Source organism: Asterias rubens, chromosome 6 (genome assembly GCF_902459465.1).
Source record: "Asterias rubens chromosome 6, eAstRub1.3, whole genome shotgun sequence".
NCBI classification, from domain to species: domain Eukaryota; kingdom Metazoa; phylum Echinodermata; class Asteroidea; order Forcipulatida; family Asteriidae; genus Asterias; species Asterias rubens.
Window position 1 is genome coordinate 6,462,051 of NC_047067.1, and position 22,015 is coordinate 6,484,065.

Consider the following 22,015-nt stretch of genomic DNA (forward strand, 5'->3'; position numbering starts at 1 on the left):
TTAGAAAGACATTTTCAAAATAGAATATAATGAGCCACTCAAGTATCACTCCAGTATCACGCGGTCGGTCATTTTATGGAGTCAAAATTTTGACTCCACAAAACGGCCGACCGTGTTTCTTCGCGACATAAGAAAAACCATGCAATTTCGAGGCATGTTTTGTGTGGATCATTATATTCTACTTAATATAAGTTATCTATCTAACCATTTGCATTTTATAACAAACAGTTTCAAACGCTTTTCAAAGACCAACTCAACCGATCCAAGGCAATGTGTTCCTTTATAACAATAGTGTTTCAACACATCTTACCTGTAAAATATAAGGGTAACTAAACTGCGTTGCATCTCTACACATCTTGGAGGTGGCAGGTATGTCTTGACATTTATCCAAAACTAAGAAGTCTTTATGTTTATCGGCTATCAAATTAAGTTCATCCCTATAATCCAAGTGAATGCCGGCTTGCGCTGAAATGGCCAAGTATGGTTTCTTGTAACTGTAAAATAAAAACGAACAGAAATAGTAAGTTTTATGGGGTTTTTTGTCTGTAGGGTTACTTTATGGGTGCGTTCGTTTAGCTCCCCTGGGTCGACCCTGGTGTGTGGCGTGTTTTTTTCCCAGGACAAACGTTCGTCCTGGAAAAAACCAGGAGGAAACGTTGAAGGAAAAACACCGTATTATAAACATGAACCATACGCACAAAAGTCATTTTATTTGGATTGGTGGAACAAGCATCGTGTATCATCAGTTATTTTGCCATGTATTTAATGCTGGAAGCTCTAAGATTTCATATTGGAGTCCTGTATGGACAATTAGTGGATGCTTCCACCATCAATCCAGAGCTGCCATTAGTGGCATCTACAATACAATCTTGCAACATTGAAACATTCAATATTTACAGGAAAAAAGCTTCCATAACCCATGATTGTCATTTTATGCAATGACATTACACAGTACACTGCACACGGCTCCTGGGTAATGTGATATAATGTAAAGTCAGTCTCGGCAGTAACTTGTGTACATTGATGACTTAACAGACTTCTTACACGTAGTTTTTTTGTTCAGTGTCTGTACTCTAATGAAAGTTTACAACTTCCTTGACTGAAGTTAAATAACTACATAGTTTACTTGTACAGGTACCTAAAATTTAATCTTCTAAAGTACTGGTGCACGTACATTGAACATGTAGTAGCAGCCTGTGTAATCTGGTAATGGTTACATCATGTACACTACAAGTACACATATGCCACACTCACCAACCGGATACCTTATGAATGTCAACAATTAGAATAAAGAACTCCGCATGGTTTTCATTTCACGGTTCATGTTCAAGGATGAGATTGAAATCCATCATGTCAAAGGTCAACATTTGTACTGCACTTCTTCAAATGTCACGATACATCAAAATCAATATTGCCATAATCCCCTTGTTGGTTTTACTTCAAATAACAGAAGTACATCCTTGAAACTTGGAACTGGGACAACATAAAATATTTGTAAGGCCAAATAAAAAATAAAAACTAGTTGATCGTCCCCGCCTGCATCCTTTTTTTGGGCCGCATCCTTTTTTTGGGCCGCATCCTTTTTTTTTTACTATTTGTTAATTTTTCGATTTTTGTAAAAAAAAAAAAAAAAAAGGACTGGCCTAGGAGCTTTTCCCGAATCTAAGGTGATGCTCTCAAACACTTGTAACCGTCTGTTTCATAAAACAATATTGGTGAATGCCTACCACCAGCAAATCTTTTTAGTGTTATCCGACCCTGTGTTTGTGTTAACACAGCTCCTCATGCAACTAATAATAGGTATAAAATAAGTTTGCTATGGGTTCAAACTGAAGAATTGGTGGCCTGTTTGATTTGAAATACTAAGCGGCCATCTTGAAAAAAATTGGTAAATAATAAATAATAAGGCCCTCATCCTCCTCTTTTTTTTTAAAATCCGGACGATCAACTGGTATTTTGTTTTATTTGGCCTAATGTAGAATGGGAATAAACACAAATATTTTGTTTTTTGATGTTGCAAAGGCAGCTGTGGACAGTGCTGAATAATTTGTTTCCTTCTTAAACATATATGTACATGTGTGTAAAATCTGTACTAGGATACAAGTGCATGGAAAAACATACACTCTGCTAACATGCTAACCAATGTACAAATATTGAATGCAAGTATTGGAAACAGGCTTGTGTGTTCCAACTATGGCCCTTTTCGAAAACATGGCTTCGGCTTTGGATTCGGCTTCACGCTCCGTTCTCTCGTCTGAAGCCCTGAGCACGTTAATACAAAAAGAACGCGCAAGTTTCAAAACAATCGCTGGGCCAGGCTAGCCTAAGCAGAATCTGGAGCCGGAGCCTTGGTTTTGAAAAAGGACTATACATGTACATGACTCTTAGCCCATGATAGGTCTTCCTTTGACTTCACGTGAGGGCGCTGTTTTATATTGTGACGTCATATATGTAATTGTATAGGGTCACTGAGTACAGGGAACGCAACACGGTGGTAGCATGATGTCGGTGTACTAGACATTGGCTAGACTGTGGTAATTCTGTATCAAGCTATTATAACACTAAAGCCTTCAGGTCACATACTCTTTGAAGTTTCACTTCCACTCTCGGGACTTTTGTAACCACATGTACATGAAACCTTGTTTATAAATAGAAAAACAAGAAGGCTTATCATGAGTAAGCACAATCCTGTGCCTGTATTTGAATAGCGTGCTTCCACTGTGAAACCCTTTTCACACAACAGCAATTTAACAAAGGTCCCTTGCTGAATTTTAGCATGGTTGTGAAATTTTACCCTAAAGCCTGGTTCATACTTCCTGCGAATGCGAAGCATGGCTGTTATTGCAGCAAATGTTTAAGCCAAAATTCAGAGGGTCGCATTCGCATGAAGTATGAACCAGGCTTAAAGGCAGTAGACACTATTGGTAATTGTCACGGACCAGACTTCTCACTTGGTGTTTCTCAACATCTGAATAAAATAACAAACCTTTGAAAATTTGAGCTCAATTGGTCGTCGAAGTTGCGTGATAATAATGAAAGAAAAAACACCCAGTTGTCACACAAAGTTATGTGCATTTAGATGGTTGATTTCGAGACCTCAAGTTCTAAATCTGAGGTCTCGAAATCAAATTCGTGGAAAATTACTTCTTTCACGAAAACTACTTGACTTCAGAGGGAGCCGTTTCTCACAATGTTTTGTACTATCAACCTCTCCCCATTACTCGTCACCAAATAGGGTTTTATGCTAATAATTATTTTGAGTAATTATAGTGCCCACTGCCTTTAACACTTGCAGCATTGGAACTTAACACTTACCCATCAGGTTTGGCTGGTAAACTAATTTTTGCTACATCTGAGTTAAACACTGGAATACTGACATCAAAACTAGGGCGGAAGGTCCATGTGGAGAACCCGCCCCCAGCTAGGAGGGATTTTCCCCGCTTGACACTGAGGGCAGTATTGAAGTCGGGCGGCGTTCCCGGCAGCATGTTGAATAAAAGGTGATTGGTTCCTCCGTGCCATCTAAAGATTCAAAAATTTAAAAGAAAAAATAACTGTCAGAGTTTTGTTTAAAATGTACATTGATGTCAAGAATAACAGGCAATCAGGCATGATTTATCTGTTCTTTGGAACAAAGTAAGATTATTTTGTAGAGTTAGTGGACTGACCTGATGGTAATTTCAGGCTTTTTATTCTTTCTTGATTTTTTCAAGGGCAAAAAAATAAGAAAAGATTAGAGGAAGAATCTAGTAGCTAAGCACAGTAACATAATGCTTACCAGATTAAGGTTGCCAGCAAAATTTGTGACTGGTTTCCTGCTCATTTCTGCTAAGCAGGAAATTGAAAGCAGCTCTATGAAATTGGGCCCTGATGATTAAGTCATCAGGGTGTGGGGTTCAAATCCGGGTCATGACACTTGCGTCCTTGAGCAAAATGCTTTCACATGTGAATTTTTGCTTCTCTTCACCCAGGGGTATAAATGGGTACTGCAAGGGAAGAGGTTGATATGGTGTATGAAAAAACCTTCATAGCACAACCCGGGACTGTTAAAGGATTTGGGTACTTTTTCAAAACGTCCATAGATTTACATTAAACTTTCAGGGTTTGAAGATAATGATAGTGGAAAGCTTCCATTCAAATATTACTTACTGAGGTGCTGTAGTTTTTGCGAAATGAGTAAAACAATGTAATGAAAATTCGTTTGTAAATGCTTAAAATAATTTTGGTCTCATGAGACCAAAATTATTTTCATGATATTGTTTTACTCATTACCCAAAAACTACAGCAACTCAGCACGTAATATTTTAAGGGAAGCTTTCTACTACATGTATCACTATCTTCAAACTGTGTAAGTTTAGTGTAAATCTGTGGACATTGTGTTTTTTGTCCTACAAAAAGTACATAGACCCTTTAAAGGGAAGGTACATGTTTGGTAGTTACTCAAAACAAATCGTAAACTTAAAAACTGACTTGGTAACAAGCATTGGAGAGCTGTTTATAGTATAAAACATTGCGGGAAATGACTCCCTCTGAAGTAACTTAGTTTTTGAGAAAGACTTAATTTCTCACTAAAATAATAAAAGACTTCTTAGAACGCACATTGGCTTGATTATTGTAAAATGCGCTTTAAGCTTATTTTTACGTGCAGCAGTAGTATTATTGTTACTATAATATGGCATGACATAATGGATTGTATAAAATTATACAAGTACCCGCACAAAATGTTCAATGCACACCTGGTTCTGTATGTATGTATTCCCCATAGAGCAAGGAAGAGGTACACTATCATTCGTTTAAACCATTTATTTTTGTGCAATTATCACTATAGGGCCTACACCGTACCACCCATTGGCAAATATTCTTGTATGTTTCTGTTTGGGGTTTTTTCCCCTAGTAAAACTGTCTAAAACTGAGAGGGAAAAAAAACTAAAAAGAGAATTTCATTTTATTTTCATGGTTTTGAGCTATAACAAAAATACATTCTACGATGCTGCAGCTTTTATAGATGGAAAACATTGGACAATGTCCAATCAGGGCAAGACCCTTGCTTCGATCTTATTAGTCGAGTGGAATTATGTAGGTCAAATCTTTCACATTTTGTCGCGCCGCTATTCACTATGGGCATTTCGGTTAAGTGCTTGCAGCTGCTATGATCTCTTGGGATCAAGTATTCTCTGTATTCTGTATTCTGAAATCCATTTTCTGTATTCTGCGTTCTGTATTCTGTCATGTCTGTAGATTTCTGTACATCGGCGTGAATAGTGCATTTGGCCAGGGCCCAATTTTCAATGAGTAACGCACACAAATAAAGTGAAAAAACATTTTCCTTACAATTAAAACTTAAAAAGTTACCAGCCAGAACACCACACATCCTATGCAAGTTGTTTGTGACTTGTTTCCTTTCTTGCTCCTCTTTATAAATTTAATGAGCAAAAACTACTCTGTATATTTGGTTTGAGGCAACACCATGTGTGGATCTACTTGCCAGGTAGAGTTTGTTCTTAGAGATTCTACTACCGGAGAGTAGATTTATCGGATATTTGGGAGACTTCTCAGTTCTGAAAAGAACTGTCCTGCTTTTTAACTACTACCCTGGTGGAAGGAAATTGGCTGGGACTACTACTTTAGCTTAAAGGATCGTAATAAACTGCACTACCGCGGAGTCAGTTCTTGAATTGGTCTCATTATTTCAACTAACTTGCTCTAGTCATCGTCAGGAAACTACCTGCTTAAGACTTCTCACTGAAGTTAGCCACTTGGTATTCTTACTCAGAAATATTTGGTGTAACGCCACTTTTCACGAGTAAAAAGCTTATTTTCTTCAGACTTCCGAATGTCAATGGTAACATCTTTAATGGGCACAAAGACCAGACACCAACATGAGACGATAGCCTCAGTAACCCCAATGAACCCCGTCAAATTATTAGACTGTTATTGTATGGTGCACAAGTATGTAGACACCTTACCTACCTATGTTCTATAGATTTCTTTGAGTACAATAACATTACAGGTTATTGCCCTGACGTATAATACGCAACATTGTCATGTGTATGGATTAAGTTCTGCCATTGCTTCACGTACGGTAGTACTGTACGTTTTGTGTCCTCCAACCGTGTTCTGCTATCATGTCCAAGAGAAAATAATCTTTTTAGTCATGAAAATTTAATTTAAAATCGTGGACAATTCTTCTAAAAAGGACATTTAATCCTATTACAATTTAATTTTATAGGATATCCGTTCAACTGAACCTTATAAAAAGACAGTGTGTTGCTCACTGAGCAGTTTCCACTCAGGGCAATTCAGGAGCTCTTAGAAATACATACTGTACATCATGCTGCCCCACGACTATGGAACAAATTGCCTGCACTTGTTAAATCTTCCGTTTCTTTAAAGGCACTTTAAAGGGAGATATAACAGCAAATGACCAAATTACAGCTATCAAATTGTTTGCAGTACACCAAAGTACAAGACTCAAAAACTGGACTCTTATTACAGTGCATCACTGTGTGGTTTCGCACTGTAGGATCTGAACCCAAATTGTCATGGCACCTCTTACCCCCCCAATTCTGCACTTACAATGTATCACCCATAGGGTATTATGCACCCTACATGTACAAAGAATCCTATACACAAGATAAACATTGACCACAAAGCTAAATCCCAGCTCTAAAGTGTCGAGCTTGTGGGTTCTAAATCTACCCAAGTAGGCCTAAGCCATTGGATTTTTTTCTGCACAGGATGCATGCAGTCACTTTTGGAGCACAATGCTCATTCGCCCCCACGCATGTGTACAAACTGTAGAGTACAATGTACATTGGTGGTTAAATCCAATATAGTACGTATGAATGTCAAAAACATTTACGCACTATCCCTAGTGCCCCTTAAAATGATCTTCAACTACATCATAGATTGATGGTGCCTCTTCATCAACAGGAATGCAATTCCAGACTGTGAAAGTACTTGAGCATAATACAATCAATTAAACAGTGTCCGATGTCTACAGTACATTCTATGTGTTAAAAGGAGCACTGATGTCATGCAAGGGACTATTCACTTAGTCTTTACTATGTTAAGCCCTGTGTGAGAGGATTTTGATGGAAACAATTTTTGAATTTATTAAATCTATAGTTTTACTCAATGAATTTGTTAAACAAACACTGTCTGCCCTTTCTAAGAGGTTGGAATGTACAAACACATATTGAATGTTTTTCTAGTCTAGCGGCATCAGACACGACTCCTCAGCAACTAAGAATATTCAAAACGTCTGCTTGTTTTTCTTGCGAATGCAAAACTCGGCTTAAATGGTTAGGTAGGGAGGCTGTTATGGTGACAGAGTTTCCCAGAGAAGCGTGTCTGCATCACAGCCAAGATGATTGCGACGCTGGTTCTTTATCCCTGAGCGAGACACTTTCCCTTAATTGCTTTTTTTCTTCTTCCCTGTGCTCTTCTTTTTCTACTACCACACCCACGGTAAATGGGGCCTGAAACAGCATTGCTACGGTTCTTGGGTTTTGACTTTTATCCAGGGACGAGTTCGGGGAGCGGACAAACACGAAGACGCTCGAGATGTGATGTTCTCCCCTCTGGGAGCTGAGATTGTTTTATTATGTATGAAGGAATTTTTGTGTTACTTTATTTTTAGTGTTTAAATCTGACTGATGACATACATGTAAATGTAATGCTATGAGTGAGTTCTGTGTTGCGCGTAGAAGAGGGACCTTTGTTTCTTTCTTTCATAATAAATACTCGTTTTCTTTCATAATAAATACTCGTTTTGCACTAGACAAACAGTCTAGTGCATTTTGTCTATATTGTCTTTTCTTTTTCACTACACTGTAGGGACTAAATGATGTTTTGAAAGTATGGAATTGTCAATTGCTTAGTCCATATCATTTCTAATTAGGTACTATTGTTATTTGTGTCAAGCATCGTGAGCACGGGATATGTGCGCTATAGAAATCAAGTTTATTATTTTGATATCATTATTTTTTATTATTAATTACCGAGTTTTATGTGACGAGGGAACAATGCAGTGAAGTAGCGGATGGCTTTGTGTATCTACCTAAATTCAATAACTTGCAGACATACACTGTGTGTTTATAATTAGTTTCTCAAATATTAGTCTGCCTATCAGGAAATGCCATGTGGACATTTTGTCTACCTATTCAATTAATTATAAAAGAAATCTATTCATGACTGCCCACTTGGGGGTATGCTGGACCCAGGTTTTTTTGCAAGTTTGGTTGATCCACGCTGAGTTGATTCAAGGTCCTTGGAATGTTTGTATGTTTGGTTTTGAAAGTTCTATACTGGAGCAAACAAATTAGATCTATTTTACAATTCTTGTGGATTTTATGCTACGTGCTTTTTATTAGCCTTGTACATAATTATTAAAGTTTTTTGTTGTTGTAGCGTATCGGCCTGATATTCTAGCTTGTGCATAGCGACAATGGCACATGTTGCGTTCTGTTTACATTGCACATGACCCATTTAAAAGTGTACATTTTTAAACCCAGCAAATATATTGGGAGTTCATTCCACGTACAGATACATGTATCAAAATATGAAAGAAAATATCAGGTGCATGTTGAAAAATTATGGGAACTAAATTTTTGCCTTGATAATGACACACTTATTTTGTCCTTTTTTTGTACATTGTTATATTTAAATAGTGTCAGGACGGGTCTGAGGTCATCGGGCAGCATGCTCTACGTTCCTCGTTTCACCCGTTTATCCAGCTATAATGTATGGGGACAGGGCATTCATGTTACTGTTTGTGTTTAGCACCATTAAGCACTTTTATGGATTTGTGCGCTTCATAAGTTTTCATTATTATTATTACTATGGTGCCAATATGGCGCCACCATCCTTGTCATGCTCCCTGTATACCATAGCATTCGTGCCTATTCGTCTTCACTGTACAGAAAGGGTACCCGACTATTTACCCTTCCAAGTCTCAGTTTGGTTAAATGGATTTAAAGGGAGATATAAACATCGGGCAGCATGCTCTACGTTCCTCGTTTCACCCGTTTATCCAGCTATAATGTATGGGGACGGGGCATTCAGTAACATTTCACCCCGCCTCTGGAACTCTCTGCTTCAACATCTCAAGGACACACGTGACATCTCACGATTCCAACATTCTCTCAAAACCAGGCCTGATACTTCACGAAGGCAACGGAGGCGATTGCCTCCGTTGCCCCTTGCCATTGCCTTGGTGCCCTTGAAATGCTCCAGTAGAAATTTACAATTTCCTCATAGGGTGCCCTTTGCCACAGAGAAAATGCCTTGGTGCCCTTGCCCTTTCAAAAACGAAGCATACAGGCCTGCAAAACCCATCTCTTCAGATAAAACCTGATGCAGATATTGAGTGAAGTTTTCTTCTTGTTCTTTGACCAGCGCCTTTGAATGTTTTACAGATTAAGTGCGCTTTAAAAATGCTGTGTTATTATTATTTTTAATAGTGCCCCAATTTCACTGATTTGGAAGCACACAGAATGGCAAAGCACTATGCTTACAAGCTAAAGTACAATCTCTTAAGTACAGTCTTTGACTAGCAGAAAATCATTAGGCAATATTCTCGGCTCAAGCAGTCTGTATGAATGACATTGGGCACTGCTGTCTAAACTGGGCCACCCTCCTGCAGTACATGATGTTCCTATGATTGCAGCCATACACGTAATCCTTAATCACAGACATACAATGTAGGTCTAAGTAGTGATCGAGGTCAATGAGCTGATGCTTCTCACATGTACACCCACCTGCAGTGACTGTCTATCATAAATACCCGAGACGAATTATCCATTCTGATTGGTTGAGAGGGCATCACAAGCCATGTTTAAACATGTGATATAAACACAGTAAAAAGTGTCTACACGTAAGGCAATGTACCAGCCGGTACTCAATATAAAGCTATAATTAGCATGCGCACGTACGCACAACTGATGAGTGTCAATGCAATTTTTTTTAATGCGACAGAAATTGGAAATTTTCAGATTTTTGAAAATAGATTTTCCAACATTGTTATCATGTATTTTTTTAACAAAAGGGCATAATTATGAATGGGAATAAAAGAGTAGTGACACAGACTATCACAACTATTTGAAGGGAAGGTACACGTTTGGTAATTACTCAAAATGAATATTAACTTATAAACTCACTTGGTAACGAGCAATGGAGAGCTGTTGATAGTATAAAACAATTTGGGGAACAACTCCCTCTGAAGTAACAAAGTTTTATAGAAAGAGGTAACTTCCCACTAAAACAATAAAAGACTACTAGCTAGAAGTTTTTTATTCCTAGCTGAAAGCACACAAATTTGTCCAACAAGGGTGTTTTTTCTTTCATCATTTTCTAGCACCTTCAATGACCAATTGAGTCCTAATTTTCACAGGCTTGTTATTTTATGCTTATGATGGGATACACCAAGTGAGAACACTGGTCTTTGACAATTACCAAACGTGTACAGTGCCTTTAAGACGTCACTGCCTTCTCTTTTATTCCCTTGTTTACACACACAATACGGGACAGACGAATTTCTTTTGGTTTTCCCATACAATACAAATCAAAACTTACTTTGGCAGTTGAGCAAGAACTTGCCCCGTTCTTTCGACCCCTATTCTACTCTGATCCAGTAGATCAATGGCAGGTACAAATAAACACGCCTTCTCTGGATCTGATGTATAGTACGAGCTCTCTGCAATAGTCCTCAACATTTCGTAAAACTCTTGTGAAATTGGTTCCGTAATCGGCTCCCCATGTTCATCAACGTATTTCTTCAACGGATAAATATACACACTGATACGATTTAAGTTATACCCACACCGATACACGTCAAAGCAGTTGTAGTAATGGCATTTCAAGTTCCCCTTTTCGGGGGTGCGCTCTTTCTCAGAGACGCGCACCACGGGGATGGATGCAAGATCCGGGATGATGTATCTGTTATGGTCGCCATTCTCATTCTCTATTAAGAAATGCGGCCAGAACTGGAGTAAACCGGTCGTGACTAGTCCGAACAGGATAATTGAAAAAAGTATGATGTAGTAGCGCTGGTAGCGGAGTTTTAATTTAGGACCCCTGGCCTTCTTCATGGTGTCGAGAAGGGGATGAGTTTCAATCCCACTTTGGAAGGAGGAGGACCACTCATTAGTTGTTTTTCAGTTTAACCACACACACCCAGCATTACTATAGCTTGAAATCCATACTTTTTCTTCTCAGTGGGCACATTCGTACTATTGAGGGCTACAGTTCAACTATCACTGAACCTCGGTCATGATGCGTGCAGCTGCAAACCGGCCGTCGTATATATCGATTATCTCTGATGCAATCACAGTTCCATGAAGTCAAAATAAAACTTAAACAGCGGAACTGCTCGATCTTAAACTAGCTGGTACTCCACAACACCCGGTCGCTCAGCTTCACAAGTGAATATAATGTTTCTCTAGATTCCAGTTTTAGCAGAGTCGTAACCTGCAAACACAACGAAACAGGAAACACAAGCAGTCAGTAGAAATACATCAAGCAGAAACGAATTAAGTATAACTCCACAAAGGCTGTATCATAATCGGGCATTTGTATACAGAATTGCCATAGATGAATGGGCAACTTGAAAGCAAGAAGAAGAAAAATACTTTGATTCGTAGAAGAGTGAATTACTACAAAGGGCAGCATGAAAATCGGTACAATTAAAAAGAAAAGGTGGAGAGAATAAAAGGAAATGTTCGAATACGGTTGGACATAACAATATCCTTGGTCTATAGTATAACAATAACTAACACGCCTCAGGGAGTATTGTGCATTCAAAGAATCACAGAGCATTAACATCTTAGTCCTTTATAAAAGGAGATTGCTAAGGACGATTTATTGCACACAAAGCCAATTGGGGTTGAACAGTAAAAGGTCAAACAAGTCCAGTGGATTACCATAAGGGGTCAATTTGCATTTAGGATGCGGTTGGCGGACATTGTACATCATACAGAAGGACTCAATGCTCAACCTGTGTTACCTCATTTGCAAAAAAAAAAAACCATAAGATAAACATGGTGCATCGTTATGTCATGTATTGTATGTGTAGACCTTTCTATTGCAATGTCACAGCCCAAGTTTTTGCCAACCATGGATGGAAAACTATAGAGAGCCATACATGCAAAGCAAGTAGCCACAGTTTGTACAAATATTACACAAAATATAACAAAAATAGTTTTTATTCATTCAATGGTTTCTTTAAAAACAATAGCTGTCAGCCAGCAGCAAAACAACATGAACAGAACAGTACACAATTATATTAAAGTCTGGACTATTCGTGATGGATTTTCCACAAAAGAAGTTTGCAAAAAGGTTGAATTTGGTCATATTATCTGAAATGATTCAATTCAACAGGCCAGTCCGGATGCCAACCAGAGCGGTTTGTTTATCAACAATGAAAAAGTCTATACATATAGCTCTAACCACATAGGAATGTCTCAGTGTCATCAGGGCACCCTGTTTTGTAATTGGAAACCGGTGAGGTTTTTTTTTTCATTAAAAATCCTCCCACTCTTTGCAGACATATCAAGTTCAGGGCCCAATTTTAAAGAGTTGCTTCTTTAGCACAAAACACTACTGGACAAACATCTGCTGAGCAAAAATAGACAGGATACCAGTCACAAGTCCTAGATACTCACATGGTGTTTTGACTGGTAACCTAAATCTGCTAAGCATCATTTGTTGTGCTTAGCAACTTTTTGTGTTTTTAAAAACAGCTCTATGAAATTGGGCACTGATCTACATTTATATAGAGCAAGTTTGAAACCATTATAAACATTCAAATGCACAGGTTGTGCAATGCCCTGAAATGTGCACAGGAATACTGTGTGTATGGTACATGTGTGTACATTATCATCAGTGTGCGTCATGTGTATAGTGAAGAAATTCACACCATTTCATCCATCATTCAAAACTTGTGTACATGTACTGATAAAAAAATCAAACAGTAAGAGGGTTTTAAAAGTACATAAATATTTATACACGAGGCGAACAACTCAGACACCCTGTTTTTCAATTTTCAATGAATTTGGACCCTCTCCAGAGACCAAAAGGATAACAACACTTGTGTATACAGTAAAAAGGTACACACATTTAACATGTAAAGTGTTCAGTGTTACATTTGTAAGTGCGTGCCATATAAGTCATACACATTTGTAAGCGCATGCCATGTAAGTCATGCACATTCCAAATTTCTAACTTGTATTGTGTACATCACTCTACTGTTAATTTACTCCTTAACTCGGTCACAATGGCGACTTAAGTCAAATGTGTACGTTGGTACCCTGCTTGGGCCCCCAATGGCGACTTAAGTCAATTCTATGAAGATAACAAACAACAAAGCAGATTGCCATTTGGTATCAAGTTGTAACTTGTAGTTATCCTTACCCAAGTTTGAAAGGATTGGAAACATGTATTTGCATCGATGGTAAAAAAAAATCAGGTTGCTACATTATTTCAGTCGATAATGCCAATACATGGACCCAAAGAATTTTAATATTTATTGACGAATCTCAATGATTTTTATTATGTGAAAGGAAAATCAACAAGCAAGACAGTGTTATAAAAAATGTTAAAAGTGTGCATCAGGGATAAAGACAGTGTTGTGGCTTACTTAACTCTAAAATGAGATCTTCAAGGTAGTAATAAACAGTTTGTCCAAAATGACCTTTCAATGAAATTTGTTTGTTGTGTAAGAATTTGTGTCTCACGCATGAGTGGTCACACCATGTGGTCACCAGTAGCTGTTTATGTAAGACAGTTCCGTAATGAAAGGGTTAATGAGAACAACGCATTCATTCGTAAACGCAAAGTAACTGTGTTGATGCATTATTCGTATGTGTTTAATTAAACATGACATACCACATGTACACATGTGACTCCATATGGTCAATTGCTATTTAACAATCTAGTTTACCAGCCAGCCTGCAGATCTTGCTGGAAAGGCCCGGTCACACAGGCCCCGATAACGAGAACGATAAAAATGCACACCCTCAATTGGTTGAATGGGCGTGGGCGTATTCTGTGTGGAGCACTTCAACCAATAGAATGCGTTCTCTTTGCGTCGTTATCGTTATCGTTTTCGTTATCCCTGCAGAGAGTGACTTGGCCTTAAGGACTGCTCCACGTACATGTACAATATGTAGTTTCATGTATTTTGAGTGTGAACTGATAGCAAGAATCGCGAGAGTCGAGTGATGAGTAACAACAGTTTGCACCAAGACTCTAGCTCACGTTGTGCATAGGTTGCGCAACAGTGCAAAGAATTCAAGGATGTAGCCTCCATATGTGTAGACATGTAGCAGGCCTAGAATTTCATCTTTTTTTAGAGGGTACGGCCATCTTCTATTAGAAATTCTTTAAAGGTCTATTACTATAGGGAACATTTAAAGGGGCACCACCATAGAGCTATATATATATTGACTAGAGCGCTAACTTGCTCTGCGTTTTGAAGCCACCCTGAGCGCAGACATGTTTGATGTGTTGCGTGACTACGGAACAATTTTAATTTTAAGAGAAAACACATTGCCGCGATTTGTTTTTAATTCGGCATGTGCGCTTTCGTACGCGACTGCCCATTCGCGCACGTCCACGCTACGAAAACCGTATGTTCGACTTGATTGATGTACTAAAAAAAGTATACGCGCCTTTTAAACATGACGCACATGGCGCTCGCAGTTTTGTACGCTCATCAGCAGATTGTGCGTTCACATTTGCTGCATTTTTTGCTTCGATGACACATAGAAAAGAACAAACGCACTATCATGCAAATAGCCGTACAATTGCCGTACAAAATTTCAAGCTTTTGTATTGGTTTGTACATAAACATGGATGCGCCCACACGGCTTCAAAACCTTAGTGCGTGTATAACGGGGTGTTAGCGCTCTAGTCAATATATATAGCTCTATGGGCACCACAGACCAAGACAAGAGCCTCAGTGAAACTCCATGCCTGATACATGGAGGGTATTTTGTAGGTATGCATTATTTTCATCATCCACAGTAGGTGATACTCAATGTTCAGTACAAAAAAAGTCTTGTTTTGTTTGTATTTATGAACTTGGTGAACTGACACACAGTGCAATACACTGCCTGTACAGAATAAATCCAAAAACAAGACATCTGCAACTAGCAAAATAAACTAAGTGTTTCAAGACTAACATGTAATACAGAGAAGCATTACTGATTTTTACAGTCAGTGAGTTTTCTATACTGTTGGTAAGCTACACAATTTTCACGAGTAAATTCTAAAAACACATGCATGTACTTTTTCGTGTCATGCATGAATGCAAAATGCATTACGCCATTGGAATTTTACGCAAGGGAATAATTGTAGTCAAATAGTACAAGTTCAATGTGGGAAATGTCAAGATAGGGTCATTGATCAATAAATTGTACAGTAACAACTAACCTTTCTCAATGCACAGATTACTTGTTAACGGTTTAGTGTGCAAACATCAGGAGATCGCATTGACACAAGTTTTGCTATTTATATATGTTTTGTTACACAAAAGTTTTTTTTTCAACAAGTCATTGCAATACATGTAGTCCACCCTCGGTTATTACTCTAATCTAAATGTTAGTATTTAAATTATTGTTATGTTATCGTGCTATAAATATCTAAGTGAATACTAAATCCAGCGTTTGCCCTTATTTATCTAATCAAATTACTCACAAGCTGCCTCACATCTTTTCAATACTTCAAGCATGCACAACATTGAACAAGTTTATAAACTATCCACACATTTGCACACAATGTACATCTGGTATGTATGGTAAAATCAAAATGATCATCATTATTAGTGTAAAACTTCCCCTGGAACATGCCTGAAATGCTACAGTTTGTGAAAAAAAAAATGAGTAAAGCACTCCAACATTGAATATTTAAAAGATTTGTAAGGCTTCACTTTTTCCTTGTGTAACGATGACGGATTGAGCAAAAACAGTTTTTTGTTGTAAATCTTTCACAGGTTTGTACCGTCGACTCTCGTCAACTCTAATTCATTTTTTGGGAAACAGTGAAAACATAAAAAATTGTCAGTCTTCACTTTTTCCTGAGAACCAATTGAGCTTGATCCTTTCACAGGATTGTTATTTCATGTGTTACAGTCCAGTCTTGTTGTAACAAGGTCACTGGGACCAGTCTTTGCTCTATGCTTGGCCAAATGACCTTGTTATAACAGGAACGTTTTTATAAGTAGACAGCAAAACAAAGAAACACACAAAGCGGAAATGAGATTAAGGACTTAAGAATGTAGGCCCCCCTACTCTTTATAAAAATACAAGCAAACCCTCTTCTTAAAGACACTATTGGAAATTGTCAAAGACCAGTCTTCTCACTTGGTGTATCTCAACATATGCATAAAATAACAAACTTACTCGTGAAAATTTTAGCGCAGTTGGTTGTTGAAGTTGCGAGATAATAATAATGAAAGAAAAAACACCCTTGTCACGCGAAGTTGTGTGCTTTCAGATGCTTGATTTTGATACCTCAAAATCTAATTCTGAGGTATTGAAATCAAATTCGTTGAAATTACGTTACTTCAGAGGGAGCCATTTCTCACAATGTTTTATGCTGTCAACCCTCTCCCCATTACTCGTTACCAATAAAGGTTTTATGCTTATAATTATTTTGAGTAGTTACCAATAGTGTCCATTGTCTTTAAAAAGGGTTTGGATATTTTTTGTACGACACAAAACACAATCGTCTACAAATTTACATTAAATTTACACATTTTAAAGATAATGATAGTAGAGCGCTTCCTTGAGGTGCTGTAGTTTTATTAGAAATATTGGAGTAAAACAATTTCATGAAAATTATTTTAGCGTTTGTATGTACAACGGATTTAGGCGACTCGCCTGAAAGCATTGCTGTTGTCACATTCCTCAAAAACTTGGCAACTACGGAAGCTGAAACTTACTACAGGTAAATTTTATACCCATTTACAGTGAGAAGGGATTCATAGCTACACCTTTCCAGATATGCCGAAAGTGGTGATTATGATGCATTTTGGGACAGTATGAGAGTAAGCTATGCACATTTCATGCGTGACGAACATCCCAGAACATCGCATCCTATCCCAGAATGCATTACTTTTTCCTATTTGTAATGGGGTCTATGTATGTCATGGCCAGAAACTTTACCACAAAAGGTATCAAAACGGTGCATTTTAATGAGAGCCAATGTTGAGTTACCATGTCTGTCTAAGGCTGCATACCAATGTTAGCCATGTGCTTTTATAGCTCCCCGGCCCTGTCAACCTCCACTTCCTACTTGATTTTGAAACCATATGCTGTGTACTCACTGAGTGAATAATGGACAACAGATTTTTTTACCAGCAAAGGTATTTAGACTCACTGAACATGTATTTTGTCTGATTGCAAACTTGTTGTACTTGAAACACTTCTCCAGTAAAGCAGGCCTGATTTTTCCAAGCAAAGCAAAGGGGCACAACTATGATGAAAAGAAATATCTTATTTGTACTAGTCACTGGAAGAACCCAAAGGGCACCAAGGCAACGACTGGAGGCAATGGCCTATATTGCCCCTAGTCTTTGCCTTGGTGACCCTCAAAAGTTTCCAATAGAGATTTTTCCTTTACAAAGATGAATTCTAGGCCTACCAGAGGTTGTCACTGAAGTATGGTATTATTAGTACTAGAAAAGCCCGGTGGGAAGTATCATTGCTGACATCCGAGACCTTGACACTCATTCAAAGTGAACTTCCTGCATATTTATTGATATGACTTTCATTCTTATAGATTGACTTCCTGCACCAGAGATTGTAGCTTGATTGACCCTTCTGTGTAAACATAATTGTTACCACAAATTTATAATGTAAAGTTCTTACTCTTCAAGGCCGACACGTTGGAAGGCAACACAAAACAAATATGAAGGGAAAAGTTCACCTGAAGCCGAAGGAGAACATTTTCATGGAAGTAAAATCCACTTTATGAACCTTCTGCAAAAATACAATGTCTCATTGTCTTTCAAACCAAATCAACTGGTTACACTTGTGTGTAGGTTTCCAGAAACAGTATCCTCGAATATGACTTCATTTTAGAGGAAAACATTTCACAGACAAAGTGATTCTAGTTTGAACTTCATGATTTGTAAGCTTTCATAGTAAAAATTTAACAAAATGTTATAACTGAAATCAACTGTTGCATTTCTTAGATTTCCAGAAACAGTATTCTCGAATGTGACTCCATTTCAGAGGAAAATCCTTTCACAGACAAAGTAGTTCTAATTTGAACTTCATAATACGTAAGCTTTCATAGTAAAAATTAAACAAAATGTTATAACTGAACTTCATAATCCGTAAGCTTTCAGAGTAAAATTGTACATTTATTTTATGAGACTTGATTCTGGCTGACTTTTCCCTTTAGTTACACGACTGATTGATCACTGCAAAAACAATTCAGGAAAGAAAATTGTGGGTGTATTTCCTCTGAAGATGGGAAAGTTGATAAGAAGGAACTTAAAGGAAGCTACAGCCATGTTTAACCAGTTACAGAAACTAAGTGCACCACACTTGCCAACAGGATAAGCTTTGACAAATAGTTGCCAATAAGCTATTTTGTGGTTTCCTCATGACTGTCACCATTTTGGGGTCTAGAACACACCACACAACAGTACTTTTTTAGCCATTTCTGGTCTGGAATTTCATCTTTCAGAGGCAAGGCCATGTTTGTTTTGCAAAGGCTATATCCATTGGAATACCTTAGAAGTCTATAGGAATCTTTTTAAAGGGCACCAAGGTAAAGACCATGGTTACTGTGGCCTTTATGTGTTATTTCAGGCCTGGAATTTTTGTGTTTACTTAATTAGCTTTTGTTTTTAGAAACATGACACGTGAACGCTAAATAATTTCAAACCCTCTCTGAAACCAACCCATCAACAGGCCTGGAATTTTATTTTTAAAGGCAGTGGACACTATTGGTAATCACTCAAAATAATTATTAGCATAAAACCTTTCTTGGTGAACAGTAATGGGGAGAGGTTGATGGAATTAAACATTGAAATGGCTCCCTCTGAAGTGCCATAGTTTTCAAGATAAGATAATATAAGATGAGATAAGAACTTTATTATCCCACACTGGGGAAATTAAAACTGGCCATGATTCATACAGTACAGACAAAAACGCTTAAAATTATTTAACAACAAACAGATAGATAAAAATATTAATTGATTAAGAATAACAGGTAGAAAAATATGTATCTAGCATGGATTAAAAATTATGCACAGCAATATTTATAGACAAGGTAAAATGTACACAAGAGAAGTCCCTAGAGAGAAGTAATTTGCCACGAATTTGATTTCGAGACCTCAAGTTTAGAACTTGAGGTCTCGAAATCAACTATCTAAACGCACACAACTTGGGGTGACAAGGATTTTTTTCTTTCATTATTATCTCGGAAGTTCGATGACTGATTGAGCTCCAATTTTCACAGGTTTGTTATTTTATCCATATGTTGAGATACAACAAGTGAGAAGACTGGGCTTTGACAATTACCAATAGTGTCCACTGCCTTTAAAGGGTAAGGAATTTATTATTTTTTTTGCAAAAGGCAATTTATTGGAAAACCTTTGACGTCTTATGGCACTGGCATACTTCAGAAGGGGCACCAAGGCCACAACCAGGGGCAACAGAGGCCATTGCCTCCGTGGACTCTGTGGTTTTCCAGGCCTGCAACAACCAATAATGTTTCAATGTTCAAAAACTGATTACAGTCAGTGGTAGTGGTACATAATCTCCTGATCCCATAATCAGTTTGCAATCCCCTGACACAGACAGTGACCCAACAGGGATCTTACCAAACATGCATTCTGGATTTCAATGGTTTATTGGGAATGGTTTGGGTTAGGCCTCAATCTTTAAAGCGTACACGAAGGATGGGATTATTCAACATCTGGCACATAATTCAGTTTGCTTGTTTGCCTCTACTTAAATGTAGCCTTTAAAAGCTACATATACATGCACTATGCATGCACACACATATGCCTGTGATTGTGACCTCTGCTTTGTGCAGCGGACAGCTAAGTTTTTTTTTTTTTTGTACTGTGTGACATACAAGTATTACAGAAGACAGTCTTAATTTAAGGCATTCAGTTGCATGTTTATTTTCTTTTTCTTACATAATTTACAGACAAATTGAGCAATTACTTCATGTCATAATTTCCACTTTGAAGAAAAGATTGTTTTGAAACCTCCAAAACTACAACATGTGGGAAATAGATCATACAGGAAAAATGCGGTGACTAACCGCTCCTTACCACTTTCCATGACCCACAACATTTAACGCCAAATATTATTTAAAAAACTACCAGTTGATCGTCCCCTCCCTTATCCCTCTTTTCAGGCTGCATCCTTTTTTTATTGTTTTTTTTTTGGGGGGGGGGGAGGGGGGTTTAAGTTCAAAAAGACAAACTGTTTGTCTGTGTACTTGTCATTAGACTTACTAATATTTTCAGAACTTGTAACTACATAAAGTGTTGACTTTAAACTTAAGAATTGCCGGCCATTTTGAATTAAAATGTTGGGCGACCAATTTGAAAGACGTTAAAAATACAAAATAAAAAGGAACTCAATCCTCCTCTTTTTGGAAAAACTTGGACGACCAACTGGTATTTTCTTTTAATTGGCCTAATCTCATCTGGGTTAAGAAGGAAGTAAGATATATGATTCTGTGGCTCAACATCCTTTTTTTTTACTATTTTTTATTTTTCGATTTTTGTAAAAAAAAAAAAAAAAAATCCATCCTTTCAAAAGGACTGGCCTAGGAGCTTTTCCCAAATCTAACGTGATGCTCTCGAACACGTGTAACCGGCTGTTTCATAAAACAGTATTAGTGAATGCCACCAGCGAACCTTTTTAGTGTAATAATCCGACCCTGTTTTAACACGAGTCCTCATGCAACAAATAGATATAAAATAAGTTTGCGGTGGGTTCAAACTGAAAAATTGGTGGCCTGTTTGATTTGAAATACTTAACGGCTATCTTGGAAAAGAAGAAAGAAAAAAAGGCCCTCATCCTCCTCTTTTTTGAAAAATCCGGACGATCAACTGGTATTTTTTTTTATTTGGCCTAATGTAAACTACTACATCTAACCATGAATTGGCCAACGTCCAATCCAATCCAAGGCCCCTTTAGTTTTAATTTGATAGCTTTAAATACGGTGGTTCTTGTATATCGTTTTGTTAAAATGTTATGCCGAATCGGACGACTAATTTTTCAAACTTTTTATATATTTAAAGAGAAATCAAATTACCTCATATTAAAATAAATCAAAGATATCAAGTGAACAAGTAAACTTCAACGTTATTAAAATCTTTACAACTAATACTGAGTGATTATACCAAATACCAGGAAGACAAAATAAAGACATAGGCCTTATACATGTGTAATGTATTACAAGACAAACTCTGTAATCTTGTTTATCTCACTAACCAGCTTATCACCAGTGAGTGACAGTGTTAAAAAATACTTCCCCATTTTAAGACATTTCCAACACAATACATTTGTCCATGCCATGGAGGTTGATATAATGCTTTTATACACTGTTTAAATACCTTAGAATGTTTAAAGTTGCTAGAAACTGCCAGTCAATGACAATGAAGGGGTTAAAAAACAGTGATGGTGAATGCACATTGTATACCACGAATACAGTGAGTGTACTCCTAGAACTATGAGGTTCATTCCGCTATCATTCCGCTACAATAGCGGAATGAACCTCATAAATATAGTTCTAGGAGTACAGCAAGTACATCCTGTAAATGGCCAGCGATATTTCAGAACAAAAACTGCAACTTCAACAGTTTGTTACAATTTCTGAAAAAGTTTCGGAAAAGTTTCCGTATGGCGCCACCACTTTTTCATTCGATATGAAATAATATAGTATCTTATTTACCTCAATGAGATATCCCTTTTTGTAAAAATGGGTGAAAAAGTGGTGGCGCCATACGGAAAGTTATCCAAAGTTTCCGTATGGCGCC

The 22,015-nt window shown here is 37.6% G+C and overlaps 1 protein-coding gene across 1 annotated transcript in view; it reads right to left on the reverse strand.

The window, feature by feature from the left end:
- LOC117291505 (exostosin-2-like) overlaps positions 1-22,015 on the reverse strand; it is a 35,026-nt gene that overhangs the window by 12,177 nt on the left and 834 nt on the right. The window contains exons 2-4 of the mRNA XM_033773251.1: positions 10,576-11,469; positions 3,316-3,522; positions 311-494 (exon numbers count right to left, since the gene is read on the reverse strand). Coding sequence (XP_033629142.1) covers positions 311-494; positions 3,316-3,522; positions 10,576-11,090 — 906 coding nt within the window. The 5' untranslated portion in view covers positions 11,091-11,469. The remainder of the gene's footprint in view (positions 1-310; positions 495-3,315; positions 3,523-10,575; positions 11,470-22,015) is intronic.